The 23,937-nt window shown below is 46.2% G+C and overlaps 1 protein-coding gene across 6 annotated transcripts in view; it reads left to right on the top strand.

The window, feature by feature from the left end:
* Window positions 1-23,937, top strand: part of MRPS9 (mitochondrial ribosomal protein S9) — a 92,066-nt gene that overhangs the window by 33,324 nt on the left and 34,805 nt on the right. Inside the window, exons 6-11 of one of the 6 annotated variants that reach the window (XM_036873460.1) lie at window positions 1,641-1,726; window positions 2,594-2,669; window positions 5,389-5,557; window positions 6,492-6,600; window positions 10,573-10,754; window positions 12,472-14,452. In XM_036873460.1, the coding sequence (XP_036729355.1) occupies window positions 1,641-1,726; window positions 2,594-2,669; window positions 5,389-5,557; window positions 6,492-6,600; window positions 10,573-10,754; window positions 12,472-12,563 (714 nt within the window). In that variant the 3' untranslated portion in view covers window positions 12,564-14,452. The other 5 variants (XM_036873461.1, XM_036873462.1, XM_036873459.1 and 2 more) reach the window with 5 other exon arrangements.

Here is a 23,937-nt window from a genome sequence, read left to right as displayed (position 1 = left end):
TTGAATTAACCTCATTTGTCCCCAGAGTTCCAGTGTTTAGATCCAAACTTCAGGGTGCGTTATTTGGGGGCATCGTTCAAACAGATCACTGGACCCCCCTCCCAAGAGGTTCCTCTTGGGAACGTCTGGGTTGGGGCCTGAGAATTTACATTTCTAACCTAGTGCTTGGGCTAGATGCTGCTGCTCTCTGCTTCTGCTGGGATCTTAGCTTTAGAATCACTGAACTATTGATAGCGATTGTTTCACTCTGTCAGAGATGCTCGGCCCAGTTTTACTGTCTCTTAAGTGCTGCTGCTTTTCTTATTCTTTTCTAAGTTATCAGTCCTACTACCCTTACTGAAAACAAACAAAACAAAACAAAACACACTCTTATGAGTCTCCCAACTACAGGAAATGAACTTATCCTTTTCTCACCAAGAAGTCCTGGCCCATGGAGCATAATCTCGGCTTTTCTCATCTGTATTTATGAAACTCAAAGGCTCGGTCTTTACATCCTTTTTCCTCCCCCCCTCCCTCCCTCCCTCCCTTCCTACATTCTTTTTCCTCTTGAGAGAAATGGATTCCTGAAAAGAGGTTGCAGAATGAAGATAGTCAAATGCAGGCACCGCTAAATACAAAGGGAGTAGCAGAGGGGCACGTGTATTCTTAGAGCAGACTCTTCATCAGCAGCATTTTAATATATGACGCTCTAATCAGCACCCACAAGAGGTTGTCCCCAAAACTGGAAATTATGAAGACTGTTTTAAATATGGATAGACATCTCTATGAGTAACAAGTTGTGTCTTCTGAGATTGGCTGATGGTGTTGGACGGTGTCATGATTAAGCAAGAAAAAATGTTTATATCATCTCTAGCTCATCCTTTGAAAACGTCTGTCCCTTAGGTATTAGTATGGTAGGTTATGTGTACATTATAAATGAATACACAGAGATTGGATTTGAGTCCTCAAGTTTGCTCAGTCAAAAAAATTGGGAGACAGTTGCATTATTCTGCTTATTGTAAACTCATTTCCTGGAAATCGTATTTCATTGATAACCGTTATTGCCAGATTAGTGCTTACAAAATGGTAAATTTTCTCCTACTTGCATTATGATTTAACAGGTGACATACATTCACAGACTTTGTTAGAAAGTAAATCAATAGAAATCAAATAATGAAAAATAAATATTAATAGAAAACTTTTTAAGATACAGACTACATGGTAAAGACATCTTATATAAATGTTAAAATTTTTTACTGGTAATTCTCTAAGTTTAAATGCATATTGCTATATAAATTATGATTTTTTTTTAAGGAAAAGTTTTGGTTCTCTTTGTGGAACTCTTAAGGAAAATAAATAGCTTATAACTTTATTTTGTTTTTACTAACCTCACTGAGTTGTAAACCTTCTATAGAGTTTTTTAAAAATCATTTGAAGTTAAGTGTGTTACTATGTATGATACTAAATTCTCATTGAAATTACTCCACCATTCTTTAGTTTGAATGAGAAATAGCATTGTTAAACATTTTCAGTAATCCTTGCTGTGCAGCTGTGACTTGAGGAGGGCGCTTCTGAGATGAGGTGCTCAGGGGAGACCTAAAGGGAGGTAATGGTGCGCCCGTCTCTCTTGGTTTAATGTATGTGTGTGTTATTTGCCACAGGGAGCATACGGAAAGCTACTAGATGTAGAAAACCGTCAAGACCAGCTGCGAGCCAAAGGTCTGTTTTCAGAAAAAACTAAAGCCAAGTAAGTTCTTTTTTGCATTAAAATATATGAGAAAATTAACTAAAAACATACCACTTATCATTGGTGTTTTTTAGGCATACCTAAAAGCCTAAAAATTTGTTCGTTATTTCAGCATTAATCATTAAAATTCCAAATAATAGGTGATTTCTTTTTTGTTTGGGAGGATGTAAATATTAAGGTTATTATTTTTATATTCATTCTAGATTTGTATGTTAAGTGGCACTTACTGTATTTGAATATTATTTCTTTAGAATTTTTGTGTATGTAACTGTGCATTTATATGCCCGTATATATACATAATGTGTGTGTGTGTGTATTTTGTATTTGAAGGTTTGTGCTTCCATTTAGCAAACAATGATAGATTAGATCCAGCGACCTGACCAACCAGTTTTAAATTTGGGGCTGGTTATTCACATATTTCTTCCTATGCAAAAGACAACAAGTTTCTGAATATACCTAGTTTTAGTTGTAAATACTACCCCTAGCCTTTTATTTGGATCTCATTACTACTTTAGTCCATTGACAGATTAACTCTGTGTCCGTAACATACCCTTTAAAGTAAATTATGAAAAGCAAGCACAGTTTTAATTTTTGAGAAACCTAGTGACTTGAATATCATCAAATGGGTTCCCCAATGCCATGTCTAACTCTGCGAATGGAACATTTGCTAGACTGGGTATCTTTTCCAAAGTAGATTGAGGAAGTGAAATAATGTGTCTCAAAAATCATTTACTTGGATGAAATTTTACGCTATATAATACAAAAATGTGTTTCCCAATCAAGAATCGCTACTACTTGTGGGATCTTTTGTGATATAACTCATTGCATGGTTAATTTAAAAGAGAATATAATGTGATATTTTAACAGAGACCCGATTGGCAGCAGATGGCTGATTAAGGAGGAACTGGAAGAAATGTTAGTGGAAAAACTGTCAGATCAAGATGTGAGTAATTAATCTTTTTAATTTAAGGGGACCTGTGCCATAGGATTGTAGACAGTTGCTGTATTTAGGATCCTAATAGTAACGTTCCTCAGAGGCAGGTGTTCGTAAGACGGTTTTCCTTTTAAAACACGTGGAGCTGATTTCTGCCCTGGGAGGGTCAGGAAGGTGGCGTGCCTGGTCCCCAGACCCTCCTCCACAGGTGACACGTGGAGCTGATTTCTGCCCTGGGAGGGCCAGGAAGGTGGCGTGCCTGGTCCCCAGACCCTCCTCCACAGGTGCGCTTGCATCCTCTGCCCCTTGTTCAGGGGAGCATGGCAGCTGTCATTTTTCACCTCCTTCAGTAAAGCGGATGCTAATTTTACAAGCTAATGATAAGTGTAAGGGGTTGTTACAGGTTAAGTAGAAAAGAAATGAAGCGCATGGTTACTTTCCTGGCTTACCAATGCAGTATCCACACGGCCAGTATGTTTCCTCTTGGAATCGGCAAAACCACCTGTATCAGAATCACCTGGAATGCTGGTTACAAAATGCAGTTCCCAAGGTTCAGACCTCACGCAGAATTTCCATGGGTGTCACCCAGGAATTCACAGTTTCAGCAGGCTCCCCCAGTGAATGTTAAAGCCTATGGGGCTTCCCTGGTGGCGCAGTGGCTGAGAATCTGCCTGCCAATGCAGGGGACACGGGTTCGAGCCCTGGTCTGGGAAGATCCCACATGCCGTGGAGCAACTAGGCCCGTGAGCCACAACCACTGAGCCTGCGCGTCTGGAGCCTGTGCTCCGCAACAAGAGAGGCCGCGACAGTGAGAGGCCCGCGCACCGCGATGAAGAGTGGCCCCCGCTTGCCACAACTAGAGAAAGCCCTCGCACAGAAACGAAGGCCCAACACAGCCAAAAATAAATAAACAAATAAATTTTTAAAAAAAAAAGCCTATGAATGTGGTGACCCCTGCTTTAGGTCTTAGTCTGATTCTTTTTTTGCTCAATGTTCTAATATATGCCAGTATTATCACAGGAAGTTTGATGTTTTAAATGTGTTGATGTTCTAAATTTAGATTATTTCTGGAAGAGGGGAGTATAGAAAAATTTCACAAATTGTTCCAAGAAAAGTTTTTTCCTTCCATGGCAGTGGGTAACATTGTTAGTACCTTGCTGCCGTGTAGATTTCAAGTCATATGCTTAAATTGCTCTTTTCTTCATTTAACATATTGTAGAAATTAATGTTTTGGAAAAGTTGCATTTTGCTTAACTAAGGTGTCAGGCATTTGGTGAGTTGAAGATCTGAAATTAATTTCTAATATCCTAACTGCCAAGTCAGTATCACTGCACTTGGATCCAACTGAAAAACCTCTCTTTGCTTCTTCATTGAATGAATCATTTCAGTGTTTCCTGTTTTCTGGCTGCTTTGATTTTTATAATACAGGTTTGTTTGTTTTCATTTTGAAAACATCCCAAGGACTTTGTTATAGGTGTGCAGCTATGAAAACAAAACAACCAGATATATAGGTATCTTTGTACTTTGGGCAGCTGGATGTTGGAAGAAATCCTGAAGCTGATGGCTGGTGTCAAGATGAGGAAGGCAAGGGTAGTCAGTGATGTCTTGAACCGTGATCCCAGTTCATAAGCAAGGCTGTGTCATACCTGTAGTTGCCTCCTTGTGTGTTCGAGGGTATTACAGCCGGTGCAGAGGAACTGAGAACAGCTGAGGAAGGACAGGCCTGTGAATGAAGGTGATGGAGCTTTACCAGGCTGGGTACCGCAGGTGGCTAGTAGTTCACTCTTCCTCAGACAGTTGCCTTCTCTAGTATTGTTACATCACAGGAAGCAATACTTGAAGCAGCCCTTTTAATCTTACTTGTGAGATTTTTATGTATTTCAAATTATTAATGGCAGATTTTCACTGTAAAGGCAGTGGTAACAAAGATGAGTATGATTTTTAGGGTTGGCAAAACATAAATAAGGTTATCAAAAACTGGGTTTCACTCTCCATGCTAAGGATCTCAAGTATCAGTTGTTTCCTTCTGCATAAACACTTTAGAGTGATTACTCTGGCTTCTAATTTTAAGGGGTTAATACCAAGTTGTTTACTTTCTAATCACATGTTCAAGAACTATTAAAAAAAAATGCACTGAGTAGCAAGGGTAATTTATTTCAAGAGGTTGCCCTTTAAGTCAAGTATCTCTTGAATTTTTAAATAGCTTGATTGTTCGGTTTTAAAGGAAATCATAAACATTAAAGTAACACAGCTTGAACAGCTAAAGATACATTTGCCAAATGTATTATGAAATGTAGTTTAAGAGGTACGTTTTCTCAAAATCAGACTCTTCCCGTTTTACTGTACGAAACTTGCTGGAAATTATTTATGAAGCACCTCTTGATACAGTTCTAATAAAAGAGTAGAAATTATACTTAAAGATCATCTAAGTATTTTTTTGAAAATGAATTTAAATTTCACCTTCATGTAATCCTGATACAGAGAAATGGATTTTTCTTTGAATGATAAATCTCTTTGTTTCTCGAAAGCAAAGATTGAGCACTAAAGGTACACAGGGAAAGTGCTGCATCTGCGCGCTGTTTTAAAAGCAGCATGAAGTTGCGGAAGTGTCATCCTGTCAAAATTCATCAAGAAAAGCAACATTGGAAAGATCAAGTATATAAAAATAGAAAAAATTTAGCAAATGCAATTACACTTGCATCTCCTAATGAATTTTTATTGTCTGCAGTACGCACAGTTCATTCGGCTGCTGGAAAGGTTATCGGCGTTGCCGTGTGACGAGGCTGAAGAAGAATTTGTGGGCAGGTTCCGCAGGAGTGTAACCATTCAATCGAAAAAACAGCTGATTGAGCCTGTGCAGTATGACGAGAAGGGTATGGCCTTCAGCACAGGCCGAGGTAACGCACCCGTGGAGAGAGAACACCCCCCCCCCCCCGCCCCGCCAAGGATTGGGAAATTGCCGGATGTTTATTTGCTCTTGCCCTTTGGTGTTCATTTTGTTTGTTTATTTTTGCTGCTGCTACGCTGGATTTCCAAATATTAAGGTTCTGTTGACGTTTTTAAAAACTGAACTTTATAATGTTGCAAGAAAAAAATGTGGACACAACAATCATATTAACACTTTGTATTTTCACATTTTCAACTGGTAGAAACAACAAAATGTAGGTTTGTTATAAAGGTTTAGGTTTCTAAATAAAGGTTTCTTATATTAAATGAAAATTTTCGGTGAACCTGCATGTCAGATGCTAAAACTACAAAATGTTAAAACTTTAGGTCCTCGACTCACATCTTCCTTGTAGGTGTACAGAGACATTTGACATGGTGTAACTTTAAAGAATTGAGTTATTAAATGATACATCTGCAACTTTAAAAAATTTTACATCATTCCTTTATCATTTTCAGTTAATGTTTTCAAAGAAGTGTGACCTTTCCTAAGGATTCCTTTTATTTCTACCAATTATACTTTATTTTACTATTCATATATTTTAAAAATTATACGATTGATATATTCTTATTAATTTAAAAAGAACACTATGTAAATTGATTTTTTTAATAATATAAATAAATCTGAATTACTTTGTTGAAACTAAAATCATTGTAGTGTTTCTAAAATGGGATTAAAGAACAAAATCACCCCATAGTAAGCTTTATTACGTCAATTATTGTGTAGTTTGCCTGTTCTATTTTTGTTTGACTTGTAGTAATTATAGAACTTTCTTGTATAGAGTGTTACATATTGTTATTCTGGGGGAAAAAATTTAATATAGTTTTGCCTCTGTCAAAGCATTGGTCCTCAAGATGTTCACTAATAGATGTCTTTTATTTTTAAAGGTAACAGAAAGACTGCAAAGGCAGAAGTGGCCGTTTATGACCATGGAAGTGGGAAGATAGAAGTAAATGGGGTCGACTACCTGCTCTACTTTCCGGTGACTCAGGACAGGTGAGGTCTTTGTTTTGGTTTTGCTTTTTGTTTTTAAAGAAAATGTACTTTATCATATGTCACGATCAACTAAGGCTTATGATTTTCTGATTATATTTGTCTGCATGATTATTTCTCTTTACTAATAGAATATATCAAACTAGCTAGAGGGATGCTGTCACTATTTTTTATGTCGTTTTCCAGATTTTTAGAAAGCATCTCTAGAATTCCTCATTAATTGCGTCTTCCTCCCCTTCTCATCAGATCATACCAGAAGTTGAGTGCCTCGGGGTCTTATGTTCTGAAATGCAGACTGTGCCACCTCTGCTTCCTGGGTTTGGGGATGGGCAGCCACAGAACAACGAAAACCAACCTTGTTTGGCACTTACCATCGTAAATATTAGAAAAAGTTCGCTTTATCACTTTGGATTTTTTTCTATTCACAGAAAATTTTGTGTGTATATATATATATATATATATATATATATATATATATATATGTATGTATATTGAGCAAGCAAAGAAACCTGACATTTATATATTAAAATAAGAGCTCCTCAGGCTTTGCTTAGTTCCCATGGCTACATATGGCCGTTTTAGTCTTTGAACTTTGTATCCCGTGGAGGAACAGACATGAATTATAAGTCGGTGTTACAGCTCAGCCCCACTAAGCGTGCCCATCTGAGATGCGTTCCTGAGTCACTGTGTAAGGCCCCTTCTTGAGATGGCTACGATTTTCCCAGTCGTTAGTGTCGTCCTGCACAAGTCACAGCAGTTCTGCGCGGTTCGTTCCTCTCTTCCTAATCTCCTCCTGGTTCCTGCAGTGGTGTTTAGGGTCAGAAGGGTTAAGGCTCTTATGATCCCAATGCTTATGTCAGGAAAGAGGACCCTGCCAGTGTAGTGTAAGCTTCTGGACGGAATAATTACTTCAGGAAATGTATGTGTATTTTATTTGTGTGTGTGTGTGCGTCAAGAAGTAGCCCACTCTAAGTCTGTTTAGTAGGAATTAGACTAATTCTGCCATCATCCTCTCAGGGAAGCTGATGGAGGAAGCTCTTATCTGTCTTACCAAAAGCCAGAGAGAGCCGTAACCTCAGCGTTACGACTGCTGTAAGGAATGGCATTTGATCAATAGCCAGCTGTTCATTTGTTTTCAGATGTGACTCCTGATGATTCAATAGCAGGTCTCAGTTTCGGCTCTATCTCACAATTAACCTGCACCCTTAGAACTCATCCTTCAGTCTGATGCAGCGGGCATTTGCTAAGGGTTGTCAGTGTGCCCAGGCTTGCTTTTGGCTTTGCAAAGATACCAGAGCTATGTGAGATACGGTTTCTGTTGTCGAGAAGCTCCCTATCTGATTGGGAAGCCTGAGGCTAGTCTTGGTGGGATAGGCGCCCAAACCGCCTCACCGTCTTTCAGTAGCTGTCGGGATTTACGGCAGCCGTGCTGCTCGGGGACTGGCCTTTCCTCCTGCACGAGGGGCTCACGAGCTTACAGATGAGCAGGGAGGTGACCACTGACCAGTAGTAGGGAGACGGCCGAGCCAGGAATCGGTGATCTTGATTCTAGGTCTGTTTTCCAGCTGTGTGAACTCAGCCAAGATGCTTAAAGGTCACCTCCCTAAATGGTAGGAGGGAGTTGGACTTGATGATCTCTGAGGTGCTTGCCTGAAGGTCAGTTTGAACTGCTTGCTTTTCTTTCCAGGGTCCTTTCTTTAGGCTGTTTTTACACAGACAGCAAACAGGTCATTGGGAGTGTGGACTGTGTTCTTTCCTCGTGTTGTCAGAAATTTTGTGTTTATTCGTTCACTTAGCAGACACTTACCACGATGTGCCTGGTGCTGTGTGGGGTACACAGAGCATTGCTTTCTGATTTGGAAAGGCCTTTGCTCTGTCACTCAGCCAGTGAAGCAACTCTTAATTGATCACCTGTACGAAGGGAGTACTTTCCTCACATGGCACTAACCGTGTAATAGAGGAGACAAGTTAGCATCTTAAGCAGTCACAGAAAAATAAGACTACGTGATTTTATATATGTACCAGGTTATGTGCTGCACAATTGGTGCCGTAGGAGTGGCATTCAGAGAAGATTGAAGGAGGAAATTTTTTTTTTTCCCAAAATAACTTTGATTATATAACAAAGAGCAAAATAAAATTGATTGTTTTAGCTCAGGATGTCATCTGAGATCACTGAGAGGAGAGATTTGTGAAGTATTTTCATGCCTGTAACTGTTTCTGCGTGTACGAGTGTGAGTCCAGATTAATTAAGACTGATAGCTGTGTCATCGTTTTCCGCTGTACCCTTTGGGTGTTGCTTTCTCTCTTCCTAGACTCAGTGTCGCGCTCAGTGTGCACCAGCTTCCCGACTGGGCAGACTCCATTTCCTCAGGTCCTTTCTCGCCTTGACCAGCCTGACTCAGGTGCTCTCATAGAGCCTGAATTTTTTCCCCAAATTTTAGTCTCAGTTTTTTAATCTATATAAGCATTTGTTAGGGAATCTTAAAGTTTTAGGAATTAAAACAGATAAACGTTTAAGCTCCCAAACGAGTAGGTGAGCAGGGCGTCACTCACCTGCGCAGTCGTGTCAGGCAGCGTGGGCCCGTGATGTGCCAAAGACAGTTCCTTAGGTTCCATACTGACCTCGGTGTCCTGGCTGGAAATGGCGGGTGTAGATTATCAGCCTCTACATTTTCTTTAGCTCTTATAATACAGCTATTAGTTATAATATCGTTGACCCTTGAACGATGTGGAGGTTGGGATTTTCCCAGCACAGTGGAAAATCTGAGTATAACCTTACCGTTGGTTCTTTGTATCGAGTTTCCTCATCCAGGGATTCGGCCACTGTGGATGGTGTAGGTCTGTAGTGTTTACTGTTGAAAAAAGTCCACGTGTCAGCGGGCCTGCACAGTTCAAACCCATGTTGTGCAAAGGTCAACTGTAGTACTACTTTTGTAACATCCCTGCTTTTCATTTGGTTGCTTTGGAACATTTGTTCAAAGACAACAACACTAGCTTTAGGTCGTTTCATGCCTGTTTTCTATTGTAGGGCTTCTTTCACTCCTGTTGGAACTGCATCCCTGGTGAAGCAGTATTGTGACAGATTGCAGTTAACTCTGCCTTCCGAGCTCTTGTTGTGTCCGTCCACACCACCGGGGCTTGCTCCGCTAGTGTGTGGTCCGGGGGTAACATCCACCACTCAGCGCCACTGTGTGACGATAAGCTTTACTTGGGGGGTCCAGAAAGCTACGGTGCCAGACCAAACGAGCAAGTGCAGTGTTCAGTATTCATCAGCTTTTCTAAGTAAACTTCATACGAGCTATCAAGGCAAAAGCAGCCCCTCGTCTGTGAGTGAGAAGAAGGTCCAGGGCAGTCTGCCTGCCCCAGCCTCTGGCCCTGGCCCTGCCTGGGCCACGTGGGTGCTCGCTGGCTGTGGGGGGAGCAGGCCTGACTGGTTTGTGGGGCGTCCCCGGGCAGCACCCTGCAGCCGAGGGAACTGCAGTCAGAGTGCGTGTCTCAGTGGGAAGACGTCGAGTGTGGTTTCAGTGACTTTAAAACTCACGGTGTCTGGACGAGCACAAACCTTATACAGGTACATCATAGTACACTTTACTTAGTGAACCCAAATGGCACTTGATAGTTGCTTGGGAAGGCCTGTTAATATTACATCTGATCATTGAATCCAGAGAGGTTGGATTCAGTGGATTAAAGGAGTTCTCCCAGCTTGAGTTCTCCCAGCTTTCAGACTTCTTTATGAGGTCATGTTCAAGCCTCGCAAAATGCTCGTGAGGCAAGCAGGATCAGCAAACAGCTGGGGCGTGCTGTCGTGCCCGAGAGAAAGAGGCCCGGCCCTGCTCTCAGCGAGCCTCTGAGTGCCGGAGACGCTCGTGTTCCTGCGTCTAGTGTGGGTCTTAACAAACGTCCAGAATGTGAGCAGCCTGTAAAGTTGTGTATCTTCGCGGTGAACTTAACTCTGCCTCTCGTGCTGTGCCTTAGAGAACAGCTGATGTTCCCTTTCCACTTCCTCGACCGGCTGGGACAGCACGACGTGACCTGCACGGTGTCGGGGGGCGGGCGGGCGGCGCAGGCGGGGGCCGTCCGCTTGGCGACGGCGAGAGCCTTGTGCAGCTTTGTCACCGAGGACGAGGTCGAGTGGATGCGCCAAGGTGCGAGTTCAGGTGGGCGGGGCCGGGTCACCCTCGAGTCTTCATCCGACTCCGTTTTGTGTCGGGCACGTGGGCGGTGGCTTTTGTTTTATCATAGCAATTTGTAATCGTTATTCAATTTAATGATGGAACCCCTAAGGTGTTTCTCTCCAGAGTTATTGGAGATTCCTTTTCCACTGTGATGTTAGTTCGAATTTCATTTCCCTTACTCACTCTGTGTGACCCTGTCACCTAGCCGTGAATTCAGGGGTCTCTGCACAGGGGGAGAAGGGTTCTACGATCAACATGTTCGTTAGGGCCCTGCATCCGCATTTCACAGTCAGTCGGGGCAGCTCTAGCCGAGGAGTATCTTCCCACCATTTGTGAAGGAGGAAAGCACTGCGGACACTGCCGACCGGCTGTGTGGCCTCAGCAAGGCCCTCGGCACCTCTGGGTCCAGGAGCCCCTCCGGGCAAGTGACGTGGGCCCTGCCCCTGCCCTCCCACTGCGCCGCTGGGGTTCTGGTCCCACGCTGCAGGTAGCGCCACCCGTAGCTTAGGCAAGTGAATTTTTTTAAGCCTCTAAGAATCCATTTGCTTATAAACAGTTCACCATTTTGTAGGATTCATATCTAGTCATTAAAATCATTTGATAGGACCTCACTTAACAATTCTGCTAGTTTGAGTTTCTGTGCATAATGAAAAGTAATAAAGCATCATTACTTATCATTTAAACTAGAATTTAGACAGGTCTTGTTTGCATTCCACACAAAACGTTGTTTTATTCCGTGCCCCCTAAGTACAAGTAAATGCAAGAGCTATGAGTATATGACAAGCGTAAGATGTGAATTTTGCCTTTGCTGTGTGGCCATTGAAAGTACCCTAATAAAATACAGAAGCCTCGCATACAGTGAAGAGAAGTGCTAGTGTTGGAAAGGTGAAAAAGACAGTGAGAAACTCCAGGCTGTTTACATATTTATAAACACAGTTAAAGAGTTTTCTCGTCGCTGGTGTTCTCGCGGTAGTTACAACATCCCACGGCTGGAGCACCGCTGGGCGCACCCATCGGGGCCGTATGCTGAGTGACTCGTTTATTGCTCAGAAGCTGTAATTACTCCTGATGGTGGGAGACCGGGAGCTTCCGGTCTAAAGTGACTTTACTCTTCTGGAACCAACGCCTTGTGCTGAGAACACAACTCTAAAACCTTTTTTAGATTCTGAAACAAAGTACCAAGAACTATTACTCTCACACAAATTAGAAGAATAAGTTTCTTTTCTCAGGTATGTCTGATAAGTCATATTATGTGTCAGTATATTCACGGGCACTGTTACTGTGTCGTGTCTGCATACTTCCACACACTTCGCCCCCAGGAAGTGTTTCTTTTCTCCCTCTTGAAACTTTCACATCTGTAATAGTAAGCGTGCCGGGCAAGTTCCCTGGCAGTGAGTCGTGACTGGCACACCAGAGCAGCTTTGTCTTAAGTTGAACAAGTTTAAAAACCAACAAGGAGTCATATCTCTCATAGGAGAAGAAAAGCAGACTCAAGTAATGTACCTGGTGTTTGTCTCAGAAATTGGGAAGATAGCTTAGGAGAGTGAAAGCGGACTGCTGTCATGAGTTGTACGTGAGGCTGGGAATTGCTTGTGGGCCTGGTGCTTTTCCTCTGACAGCAGGAGCTGCCAGTTCACGCGGTTCTCCTGCTTTCCTGCGCTTTCCATGGTTCATCAAGGCGTCTCTTTTTATGCTGCAGCGGGACTGCTTACTGCCGATCGCCGTGTCGGAGAGCGGAAGAAGCCAGGCCAGGAGGGGGCCCGCGGGAAGTTCACCTGGAAGAAGCGCTGAGCGTTCCGGGCGGGAAAGGAGAGGGTCGCTGTGCACCCGGCACGTGGCAGACGCGCAGGAGACGGCTGCTGGCTGGGGTGAAGCAGCACCGTCGGGCGTTTGAGTTGTGACATGATTTACTCTAAAATGCAGTGCTGTAAAGGTTACCTTCTAAAAATAATTATTTAAAACTGTTCAGCTTTGTTCTGCTGCTTTACTTTTAAAACTTTTTCAGAAGAGAGCTTTAGAAGCATAACTCAGAATCTTGGCATATTCGACCTGAAAGGAGCATTCAGCAAAATCCAATCAAGAGACCGCCTTTTGCGGACGGAAAGGCCCAGCCCCACAGATCTGCCCCACCAGAGCCGCACTGCTAACCTAATGTCAGGACGGACTTGGACTCACTCCCCCTAACTCGGTCGTTTTCCCGGAGAGCAGTTGTTACGGCATATCTTTCAAGACTGACGGACGAGAGGCTTGTTGAGAAGAGTGAAGCCCGTGGAGCGTCTTTGTCCGGAGGCCAGCCGAGTCTCTGCGGAAGACAACAGGCCAGTCCCCCCCAGCCCCCGGCAGCCACGATTCCACTCTCTGCTTCTGAGTGTGACTCTTTTTTTTTTTAAAGATTCTACGTATAAGTGATACCACGCCCGAGTTTGCCTTTCTCTTTCTGTATTATTTCACTTAGCATAGTACCTTCCAAGTTGGGTACAGACTTGCAGTTACAGTATGAATTAGTTCTGAGGATCTGGCTTTAGCGTGTCTGTGAAACCTTGAAATACATCCAGAGCTCTATACATGCGTCACTTTTTCTGGGCTACGTAGTTCCATTGCTCTCACAAGATGCCCAGAGGGGTCCCTCCCTATGATACTGAGAACCACGGGCATGAGGAGGGTTTGGGGGGTTTTTCAAGGACAGTAAGTCCGCCCTTTGTGTGCAGCCCTAGATCCAGCAGGTGAAGCAGACACCATGGTGAGATCTCGGGCCTGACCTGGTGGGAGCAGGGGTCAAGGGTATTGGTCATAATCTTTATCTGGCTGGGAGGAGGGTACATGAGTGTCCGCTTTACTATACCTTTCAAATGTGATACGTGTGATTTTTATTATGAACCGTTTTATGATAAAAGTGAATGAAAAACCACCGTGAGTCGGGACGTAGGAGCTCGAGAACAGTCTCCGGGGCTTATGTGTGACCTCGGGCAGCTGACCTCCTTACAGCTGGGTGGTCGCGCGTGAGGAGGGGAGGACACCCTGCCCTGCCCCAGGGTTAGAGGATTCAGTAAAATCCACAGGAGCCGCGGAGCCCAGAGCAGGTCCTCTATCAGTGTTGGTTGTGATTTTCCTCAAGAAACCCCTCCTTAACCTCTGTCGTTTGGTTAAACCCAAGTGCACAGGATCTCAGTTGGACAAGGGAAGGAGTGGGGGTCATGGTGTAAACAGGCAGTTAACTTGAAAATGAATGACAGTTCACCGCCTCGACTCCTCAGAAAAAACAGAAACACGATGCTGTGTGTGGGGTAGCTGAGCGCTGTACACCGAGTGTTTCCATGTGTCTGCTAAGTCGTCCAGGCTGCACTCGATCCAGCAGCCCCACAGACACAGGTGCTCGGCCCTCACACACCACGGGAGGTGGCCGCCGGCCAGGAGCTCTCAGTGTTCATAAGGGAGGGCCAGCACCTTGTGTGTGCACGAGCGTTGATGTCAGGCGCCTCTACCAGGAAGCCTGTGACCCATTCCCCCAAATTAGCAGTCCAGGAGCCCTAAACATCACCGTCGTCGTCGTCGCACGGAAATACTGCCACCTTCTTTGGGGACCAACTTTGTGGGCTACAGAAAATTTTCTTCTTATTGTAAGCCTTTGGTTAAGACACAGTAAACTCATTACTGAAAATTGAAAGTAATCTTTGAGCACTCACTAAGCTATAAAAACTACTGAGCTTCAACACTGAGCAAAATATTGTCAAAGAATTTTTTTCTGTCATTTCTCGGAAAATATAAATTACAACAGAGGTGCAAAATGTGGGGAAAAAACAATTCAAGTCATATCAGTGTATTCCTTCCTTCAGCACAGGCCGTTAGCTTTTTAAACTAAATAATAACATTTATGATATATATTTCAAAAAAGGAACCGTAAGGTAGAATTAGGTATTTCATTAGAATCAGAAGGTACTTAAAGGCCATGATTTCTGGAGTGAAGGCCTGCTTTAACCATGTGTTTCCAGATGTCTTGGGGCCTTGCTGCATGGAGGGAGGGCCCCTGCCAGGGTTAGCGGGTCCCTGGCGACAGTAAACCACATGCCTGCCGCGTGCCTTTCAGACAGTCACTTGCTGGCCTGTTGGCCTCCTCATACCTGATCCTGATGAAACCTGGGTTTTACACAGGGCCTCAGCCTTTCAGGCACTGTTCCTGCAGTAGCAGAATGCGGGGTCCTAGTCTTGCTGTGTTAGTGCTTTTTCTTACTCAGTTTTTATTCATCAGACACTTATTTAACAAGTTATAAATACAAACCAGACAGGTTCCTTCTAGGAAATTTTCTTTAACGGATGGGAGGAGACCCCTTTAATAAAGTGGTAAATTCCTGTTACTTTTCATGAAATCACTGCTACTTTAGCTTTAACAAAAGTTAGGACCACGGTTGGATCTTCTATGAAAACTGTTCACGAGAACTCCAAATTTATTCCTTTTTCATTTTCCCAAGACTTGATTGTACTTCTCCTAAAAAAGATTGAAACCTCCCCGGGGGAGCCAGCCTCACAGTGTGCGGTCCTTCTCTCCGAGTCGAGAATGAAAGATTCACACAAACTCTCCTGATGGCGTTTCGAACCCCGTAAACTTCTCCGCCAAGGACACCGTCGTCACTGCTCCCTCTCAGGGTCCCCCATTATCACACTGAATTTTTCTTCTGTAATTTCAGAGTATTGCCTGGAAGCGAGGGGAGGGTGGTAGAGGAGAGGCGTGTTTCACGGCGATTCGCAGATAAAGGAAAGGGAGCCGGACACTGCAGCTCGGTAGGTGGTTGTGTTCGGTTATATGAGGACCTGTCGGTGGCAAGAGCCCCAGACTTGGGCTGTCTTTACACTGGAAAAAGGGACTTCTTGGGAGGCTCTCAGGGTATCTGGCCTACTTTGAGGGAGGGGCTGGGCGGACATCCTGCAGGAAGGGGGCCGTGTCCCAGGTCTCCCAGGCGCTCGACTCCCAAGCTGGCCTCTCACTTCTCGGGGTTCTTCCGACAGACTAGGGAGCTGGGGCCACTTGGGACCAAGGGCAGCTCCCACGGAAGCAGTGGTGGAGCGGGAGCAGGGGCAGTCCTAGCAGACAGCAGGCCCTGTCCCTGAAGGTGGGACCTTGTGCCCCAGGGTCGGGCCTGGGTCGCTGCAGGGCTGTGCAGAGTGGTCGCCGCCGCAGCTGTCGGGGCCGCTCACCGCTAAGGAACGCTGGCCTCCACCCGCCTCCCCAGGCTCAGCCCTGCCTGCAGAGCCCCCAGCCGCGCCGCCCCTCCGCTGCCGGGTGCCCATGAGCAGCCCGGCCGCTGCGCTGTCCCCAGCACCCTCTCCTCCCCTGCCGTCTGTCCCCCCCCCCAGCCCGAGCTCGCGGGCGGGGCGGGTCTGTGCGCGTTTCTCCCCCCAGCAGAGGCAGTGGGAGGATTCTGCTGTCTGTGCCCAGCGCCCCTCACGCGAGGCTTGGGAGCCAACACTCCCCCTGGGGCAAGGGCGCCACTGCCGACCCCTCGCTCCAACGTTCCCGTAGCCCAGGTGGTGGGGTCTGCCTGCCCATCCGCCTTGCGCGTCTGGATTCTTCCATCAGTCCGTGGCGTCCTTACTGGTGGCTCCTCTGGATCCCACAGGAAGGGGGTTACAAAAAGTAGTCAACAGAGTTTTTGTCCTCAAAGCTTAGAATTTGCGTCTCTAATTAGAAAAACAACAAACAGAGAGAAAACAATTAGAAGGCAATTAGGTCCTGCTGAGAAGTGTTGACTGAGCAATAATGACACGGAGCTGAGGACGGGACCTCGGCTGGGAGCTTCTGCGAGGCCTGGGGTGACACGTGCTCCGGAGACCACCGCCCTCCGCCCACACCGAGCCTCAGCCCTCTGGTCTGAAAGATGGGGGCAGGATCCCTGCTTTCCAGGGCTCCGCGGACCACTCGGAACTGGGGTGAGACACCTGGCAGTTTCCGAGGCAGCAGGTGCTGGTGACTCGCCATTGCCAGCGTCGACCAAAAACGTCAAAGCTGCCTCGAGGAGGACGTGGGCCCTGCCCGGCGGGCAGCATTCAGAGATTGCGCCCCAGTTACTCCTGGTAGCCGCCCCCCTGCACATCCCCCAGGGCCTGGTCTTCCTGAGGGAAGAAGTGACAGGGAGGCAGTACCAGCTGCGCGTGGGCCTCCGTGCTGTGTTACCGTCTGAGCTGCGCGTGGGCCTCCGTGCATCCCTCAGATGGGCTGGCCTCCGCCCGCCGGGCTGGAGTTCCTGTTGACGTTCCCTCTTCCAAGGGCCCTCCTGGATCTGGCTTCTCTTCTCCCCAGCCGGCTGCCCACAGGCGGTGACGGGAGTGTCAGCCAGCTGCGGCCTGACACCGGGTGCTGGAGGCGCTCTGTAGAAACGTCTCTGCACACGAATACTGTTCAAGCCGGAGGGCCTCCCGTACATCATCAGCGCTGGTGCTCTTTCAAGATGATGTGAATTTAAACTGCGTAAAAATTCTGATCCATGTTGGAGCAATGGAATTGGATGAGAACAAAGGCTCCTCACCCTGGAAAGGCGGCGTATACAAGAGTACCATCCTGTAATGCTGAGGGGTTCACGGAACCCCGAAGGTCCGTTCCTGGCCTGAGGGTCTGCACAGCACCTCGCTGAGAATGCCCATGCAGTTCATGACAATGATGGGACGAATTCAAAACTTCATGGTCATCTTAGTTTTAGTTTCTGGGTTTCTTGTTCCTACCTTTAAATTACTTGTTTAAGGAGCATAGTGGGCTTATTTTGGTCTTTATATATAAGCTTCCTAAACATAAGCTCCAGTATCATCGTGTGGGATGGGATGGGCGTTCCTAACTGCCTGTGTGGCATCGCCCTCTGAGGTCTCCCCTGCCGACCACCCTCCTGCCCTCCCTCCCGCTCCTCCCTCCCTGTCCGCCCCCCGCGTTGGGATCTGCGGGGTCCATAGGGCAAGGGGCCAGCTCGCCACCGTCATCTTGCCCTCGTGTCCACATACTGCCTCGGAGACTCCCCGGCATGTTGGGAGAAATCTTTTTGGATCTCCGAGGGTTTGCAGGGAGAATTTGGAGACCTACAATAAGCCACCCAAACTCCAAAGCGGATCTTCAAGTTACAAACTTAGCTGTCCCCACAGAGTGGAACCCACTCGTGGGTCACGCGGATGAGAATTGAGATGTCCTGCTGGGCAGGGTGCACGACACAGGGCGGTTTGAGAGGTGACAGACAGGAGTGGCTCGGAGGGAATGGATGGGTATTTCTAAGACATCTAGTGTGTGGCTGTAACTACTCGTTTCATCGTAGCACCAAGTCTTTCAGAATATTCTTAAATGATTTACTTCAGAGCTCAATAAATAGAGTAACATTAACTTGCTTGTGGCTTAGGAAATCTATTTCCTTTAAATGAGAAAAATTAAAAAATTTAAACATTGAATAGTCTGTACTTTTAATCTAATCAGGCGAGTGAACCCTAGCCTTAGTGTTAAGGTGCTGCGGGCCGCCAGAAAGGAACACTGCCTGCCCGCACCCTGGTTTTAACCCAGTGAGGTAAACCCTCGGGGTTGGACCTCTAACCCACGGAACCGTAAGGCAGTAAATTCGTGCTGTTTTTCAGCCATTATGCTTGTGGTTGGTTACAGCAGCCATAGAAAACTAACACAGGGGACTTCCCTGGTGGTCCAGTGGTTAGGACTGCGCTTCCAACGCAGGGGGCCTGGATCCCTGGTTGGCTGGGGAACTAAGATCCCACGTGCCGCGTGGCATGGCCGAAAGAAAGAAAGTAATAACAGGTGTGAGCATAGGTTATTGTTGGAGATGAGGCTGGCGCAGGAACTCAGAGGTCCCCGAGCGAGTCACAGGAGGCAGGGCTTCTGGAAGAGATCTGTGCCCTGAATCCCCGATGGAGCTCAGGACAGCCTTCTCTTAGGACGTTTCTGTAGCCAGTGCCCAGGGAAGGCTCGTGCGGGCAATTTTACACCGTCCGATGGCTCTGCCAGCGAAGACTTGCTTATTTTCAGAAACGTATCCTGGGATGTGTGAATTTTAAACCAAAAAATGAAAGTTTCTTTTCCCACACACGTTACTCTGTGCACCTCTCTCCTGGACGGCTGCCTGGAGCCGGCTGGGTTTCAGGACATGCCCTGCCTGGGGCCTTGGTAGCACTTCCAGCCTAGCTCCCAGGAGCAAAGCGGGCTGACGCCTTCCAGAGCGAAGGCGCGGGGTCCCTCGCAGACCCCTACGCTCTTCCATTTACCCAACAGATGCTAATATATGCAGCCCCACGGTGAGTGCTGAGGAGGTTTAGGGAGCAGAAACAAAAGCTTGTGTGCCGGCGTGGGGGGACAATAAAGTGTTACGTGGCTGGCCTTGCGCGTGGTGGAGGGTGCCCTGGAGCAGGGAAGGGGGGTTGGGACTGGCACAGCGAGGGGGGGGTGGCAGCTGTTGCAGGGAGCCCTGAAGGCAGCAAGGAGCAAGCATCACACACCTGGCACCGGAGGGCCCCGGTCGAGGGGCTGGCCTAATGCCAAACCCCGGGAGCTGGCAGGTGTGGGCGGAGCAGGGGGAGGAGGGTAGTGAGAGGACAGGGCAGAGCCGGGCGGGGTGACCGGGAGGGCTTGAAGGCCATGGTTTCCTTGGCGGCAGACGGGAATCACTGCACGTTCTGAGCGGAGGCTGGCGCGCCCTGTGCGTGTGTCTGACCGTCCTCGTGTTCAGGGGGCACTCGGGGCCTCGGGTGGAGCAGGGAATTCAGGCAGGAGGCGGTGCACCGAGTCAGGTGACGTAGCTGGTGGCTGGGACCAGAGTGCAAGCAGCGAAGCTGGAGAGAGGCCTCAGACCCTGGGTTTTGAAAGCTTAAGTCCCAGATCAAGTCACTCGTGATTTATGTAAAGTGTATGTCATCCCATCCCGTTACTTTGTCAAGGTGACCCGTAACTACCAGGTCAGTGAATAGTGTAACCCCTATTGCGATCAGTTGAACTGTAGTAGCCCAATCCCGTGTGGAGGGAACATTTCGAAGGTTAATAATGAGGAGGTGAGAGACAAGTGAATAAGAAAGAATGGGATGTTTCGTCAGTGTTCTAGATCGTGGTTCTCAGACGGGCATCGGAGTCAGAGTCGTCTGGAGGACTTAAGACACGTTCCGGGCCTGCCCCCGCCCCCCGAGTTTCTGCAGGAGGCCTAGAGCAGGCATTTCTAGCTGAGTTTGCATTTCCAGCTAGTTCCAGGCGATGCGGCTGCAGCCGGTCCGGGGACCACACACGGGGAAACCCTGCTCCAGGTGTGAAGCGTCCCCCGGAAGGGACCGCATCATCGCGCGGCTCGAGCAGAGGGGAGCTTAGGGCTCTCCGTCCAGCTGTCACCAACCAGAGGCTTCCCCAGGGAGGCCGCGCGCGCGTGCTGGGCAGTGAGAGACCACGGGCCCCAGGGGTCAGGGGCCGGACTCAGGGTCCCATTGGTGTGCAACCTCTGACACCCCCCCACCCTTAACAGAGGTCCACGGAGGTTACCCTAATTGCTGGGTGAAAGGATTCCGAGTTTTTATTCCAGCCTGCTAACGTGATCAGATACAGACTAGCTCTTATTCCTGAATTGTGTTGAGACGTTGAATCATTTGAAGTGAAAAAAGCAAGTGGTAACTACTTCTCTTCTATCAAAGAATATTCATGTATTACATGCCTGTATTTGACTTATAAAATGTATTTGTGTCTAGATATCTTTATGCCTGTATTTGACTTATAAAATCTGTTTGTGTCTAGATATCTTTATGCAGTGAAATTATTGATTATTTTTTACTTTCTTCTTTCATGTGTGGTTTGAACTTTTTAAAGCTCATTCATAACTTTTATAACAAAATAGTGAATTTCGCCTTGAAGTGTCCAGATTTCGAGCGATTAGTACCCTGGTTTAACCACAAGGTGGAGTAGTTTACAACCGAATAGGCTACTCAATGCAGAAAAGGCGAAGGGGGTGAGATTCCCGCCCTCTTCCCTAATTTCATCCAGGTGATTCCTGTACGTTGTAATGCCCCTTGGAAACATCAGGCATATTATATTTTTAAATCCATCTATTGCAGATGAATCTCTAAATTCTGATTTATTTTTCACATGCTTACATTTGAATTTATAATGATCTCACTTATTAAATTGATTCCCTTTTATTAGTTTCAGGTGTACAACATAATGATTTGATATTCGTACACAGGCATACCTCCTTTTACTGTGCTTCACAGATATTGCATTTTTTATATATGTATATAAATTGAAGGTTTGTGGCAACCCTGCCTCGAGCAAGGCTGTTGGTGCCATTTTCCCAAAGCATTTACTCTCTGTATTTCTGTCACATTTTGGTAATTGTCGCAATATTTCAAACTTTTTCATTATTACTATATTTGTTAGGGTGATCTGTGATCAGTGATCTTTGACGTTACTATATTGTAATTGGGGGGCCCACGAGTCACACCCATATAAGATGGTGAACTTTATGGATAAATGTGTGTGTGTTCTGACTGTCCACCGACCAAGCTGTTCCCTGTCTCTCTCCCTCTGCTCGGGCCTCCCTACTCCCTGACATACAGCAGTATTGAAATTCGGCCCATTAATACCCTACAGCGGCTTCTAGTGTTCAGGTGACAGGAGGTTCACGCATCTCTCACTTTAAATCAAAAACTTGAAATGATGAAGCTTAATGAAGAAGGCATGTCGGAAGCCAAGGCCGGCTGAAAGCTAGGCTTCTTGTGCCAGACGGTTAGCCAAGGTGTGTATGCAGAGGAAAAGTCCTTGAAGGAAATTGAAAGCGCTGCCCCAATGAACACACACAGACATAAGAAAGCAAACAGCCCTATTGCTGATGTGGAGAAAGTTGTAGTGTCTGGATAGAAAATTCTAACAGTCACAACAGTCTCTTAAGCCAAAGCCTACTCCACAGCAAGGCCCTAACTAACTCTCTTTAATTCTGTGAAGGCTGGTAGAGGTGAAGAAGCTGCAGAAGAGAAGTTTGAAGCTAGCAGGTATTAATTCATGAGGTTTAAGGAAAGAAGCCACCTCCATAACATAAAAGTACAAGGTGGGGACTTCCCTGGCGGTCCAGTAGTTAAGACTCCACGCTTCCAATGCAGGGGGCACGTTTTGATTCCTGGTCAGGGAAATAAGATCCCACATGCCACGCAGCGAGGCCAAAAGATCTTAAATAAAAAATAAAAAGTGCAAGGTGAAGCAGCAAGTGCTGATGTAGAAGCTGCAGCAAGTTATCCAAAAGATCTAGCCAAGTAATTAATAAAGGTGGCTACAGTAAACAACGGATTTTAAGTGTAGATGAAACAGCCTTCTATTGGAAAAAGATGCCATCTAGGACTTTCATAGCTAAAGAAGAGAACTCAGTTCCTGAATTCAAAGCTTCAAAGGACAGGCTGACTGTCTTGTTAGGGGCTAATGCAGCTGGTGACCTTAAGTTGAAGCCAGTGCTCACTTACCATTCTGAAAATCCTAGGGCCTTTAAGAATTATGCTAAATCTACTCTGCCTGTGCTCTATAAGTGGAACAAGAAAGTCTGTATGACAACACATCTGTTTACAACATGCTTTACTGGATATTTTAAGCCCGCTGTTGAGAACTACTGCTCAGAAAAAAAGGTTGCTTTCAAAATATTACTGCTCGTTGACAATGCACCTGGTCACCCCAGAGCTCTGATGGAGATGGACAATGAGATTAATGTTGTTTTCATGCTGCGAACACAGCATCCATTCTGCAGCCCATGGAATTACTCAAGGAGGAATTTTAACTTTCGAGTCTTATCATTTAAGAAATACATTTATAAGCCTATAGATGCCACAGATAGGGATTCCTCTGATGGATCTGGCAAAGTCAACTGAAAACCTTCTAGAAAGGATTCATCATTCCAGATGCCATTAAGAACATTCCTGATTCACGGGAAGAGGTCAAAATATCAACATTAACAGGAGTTTGGAAGAAGTTGATTCCAACCCTCATGGATGACTTTGAGGGGTTCAAGCCCTCAGTGAAGAAAGTAACTGCAGATGTGGTGGAAACAGCAAGAGAACTAGAATTAGAAGTGGAGCCTGCAGATGGGACTGAATTGCTGCCATCTCATGAGAATAACGGATGAGGAGTTGCTTCTTACGGATGAACAGAGAAGGTGGTTTCCTGAGTTGGAATCTGCTCCTGATGAAGATGCGGTGAAGATTGTTGAAGTGACAACAAAGGATTTAGAATATTTCATAAACTTTAGTTGATGAGTCAGCAGCAGGGTTTGAGAGGATTGACTCCAGTTTTGAAAGAAGTTCTACTGGGGGGAAGATGCTATCACACAGCATTGAAGGCTGCAGAGAAATCGTTCGTGAAAGGAAGAGTCGTCAGTCGATGTGGCAGACTTCACTGCTGCCATCCCCCCGACCAGTCAGCAGTGAGGAGATCAGGCTCGCTGAAGGCTCAGGGGATGCTTAGCAATTTTTAGCAATGGAGTATTTCCTAATTAAGGTATGTGCACTTTTTAGACATAATGCTACACTTAGTAGACTAAAGTATAGCGTAAACATAACTTTTATATGCACTGGAAAACCAACAATTTTGTGTGACTCGCTTTATTGCGATATTCGCCGCACTGCGGTGGTCCGGAACCGAACCCACAGTATCTCCGAGGTCTGCCTGTATATTGCAGAATGATCACCATGATAAGTCTGGTTCACATCCGTCACCATACATAGTTACCAGAAAAATTATTTCTCCTGTGATGAGGATGACTCGAGTCATCTTATGAAAGGCGGATTGCTGGAAAAGACCAGAAGCCGAGTCATAGGACTTGGCTGCAGTGTCTTGCAGGGAGGGAAGGAAGATTCCTGCAGACGGGAGGCCGGACACCCCTGCTTCCTCCTGCAGCCGCTGCCCCTGGGATAGGCTGGCTCCCCTTTGACTTCAAGTTACTATTTCAAAACATACATTTACATCAGTGTTTTGAGTATTAATAAGCTCTCTAAACGCTAGTTGACAAAAAAAGGAAAAAAGTGGAGAGAATTTAACTCAAAATAGTGGAAGACCACTATTAAGAGACTGAGAAGCAAAACCAACACGTTTGGGACAGGGCGTTCCATCCTGAGACCGAGGTGCTGGGGGTGGGAGCGGATGAGAGCGTGTGGGTGACCCCCAGGGACCTGCCCGGTGGCGCAGGCG

The sequence above is a fragment of the Balaenoptera musculus genome, chromosome 13 (assembly GCF_009873245.2).
Source record: "Balaenoptera musculus isolate JJ_BM4_2016_0621 chromosome 13, mBalMus1.pri.v3, whole genome shotgun sequence".
Lineage (NCBI taxonomy): Eukaryota > Metazoa > Chordata > Mammalia > Artiodactyla > Balaenopteridae > Balaenoptera > Balaenoptera musculus.
Note: the sequence above shows the minus strand (reverse complement) of the source record. Positions and strands in the feature narration are given on the sequence as shown.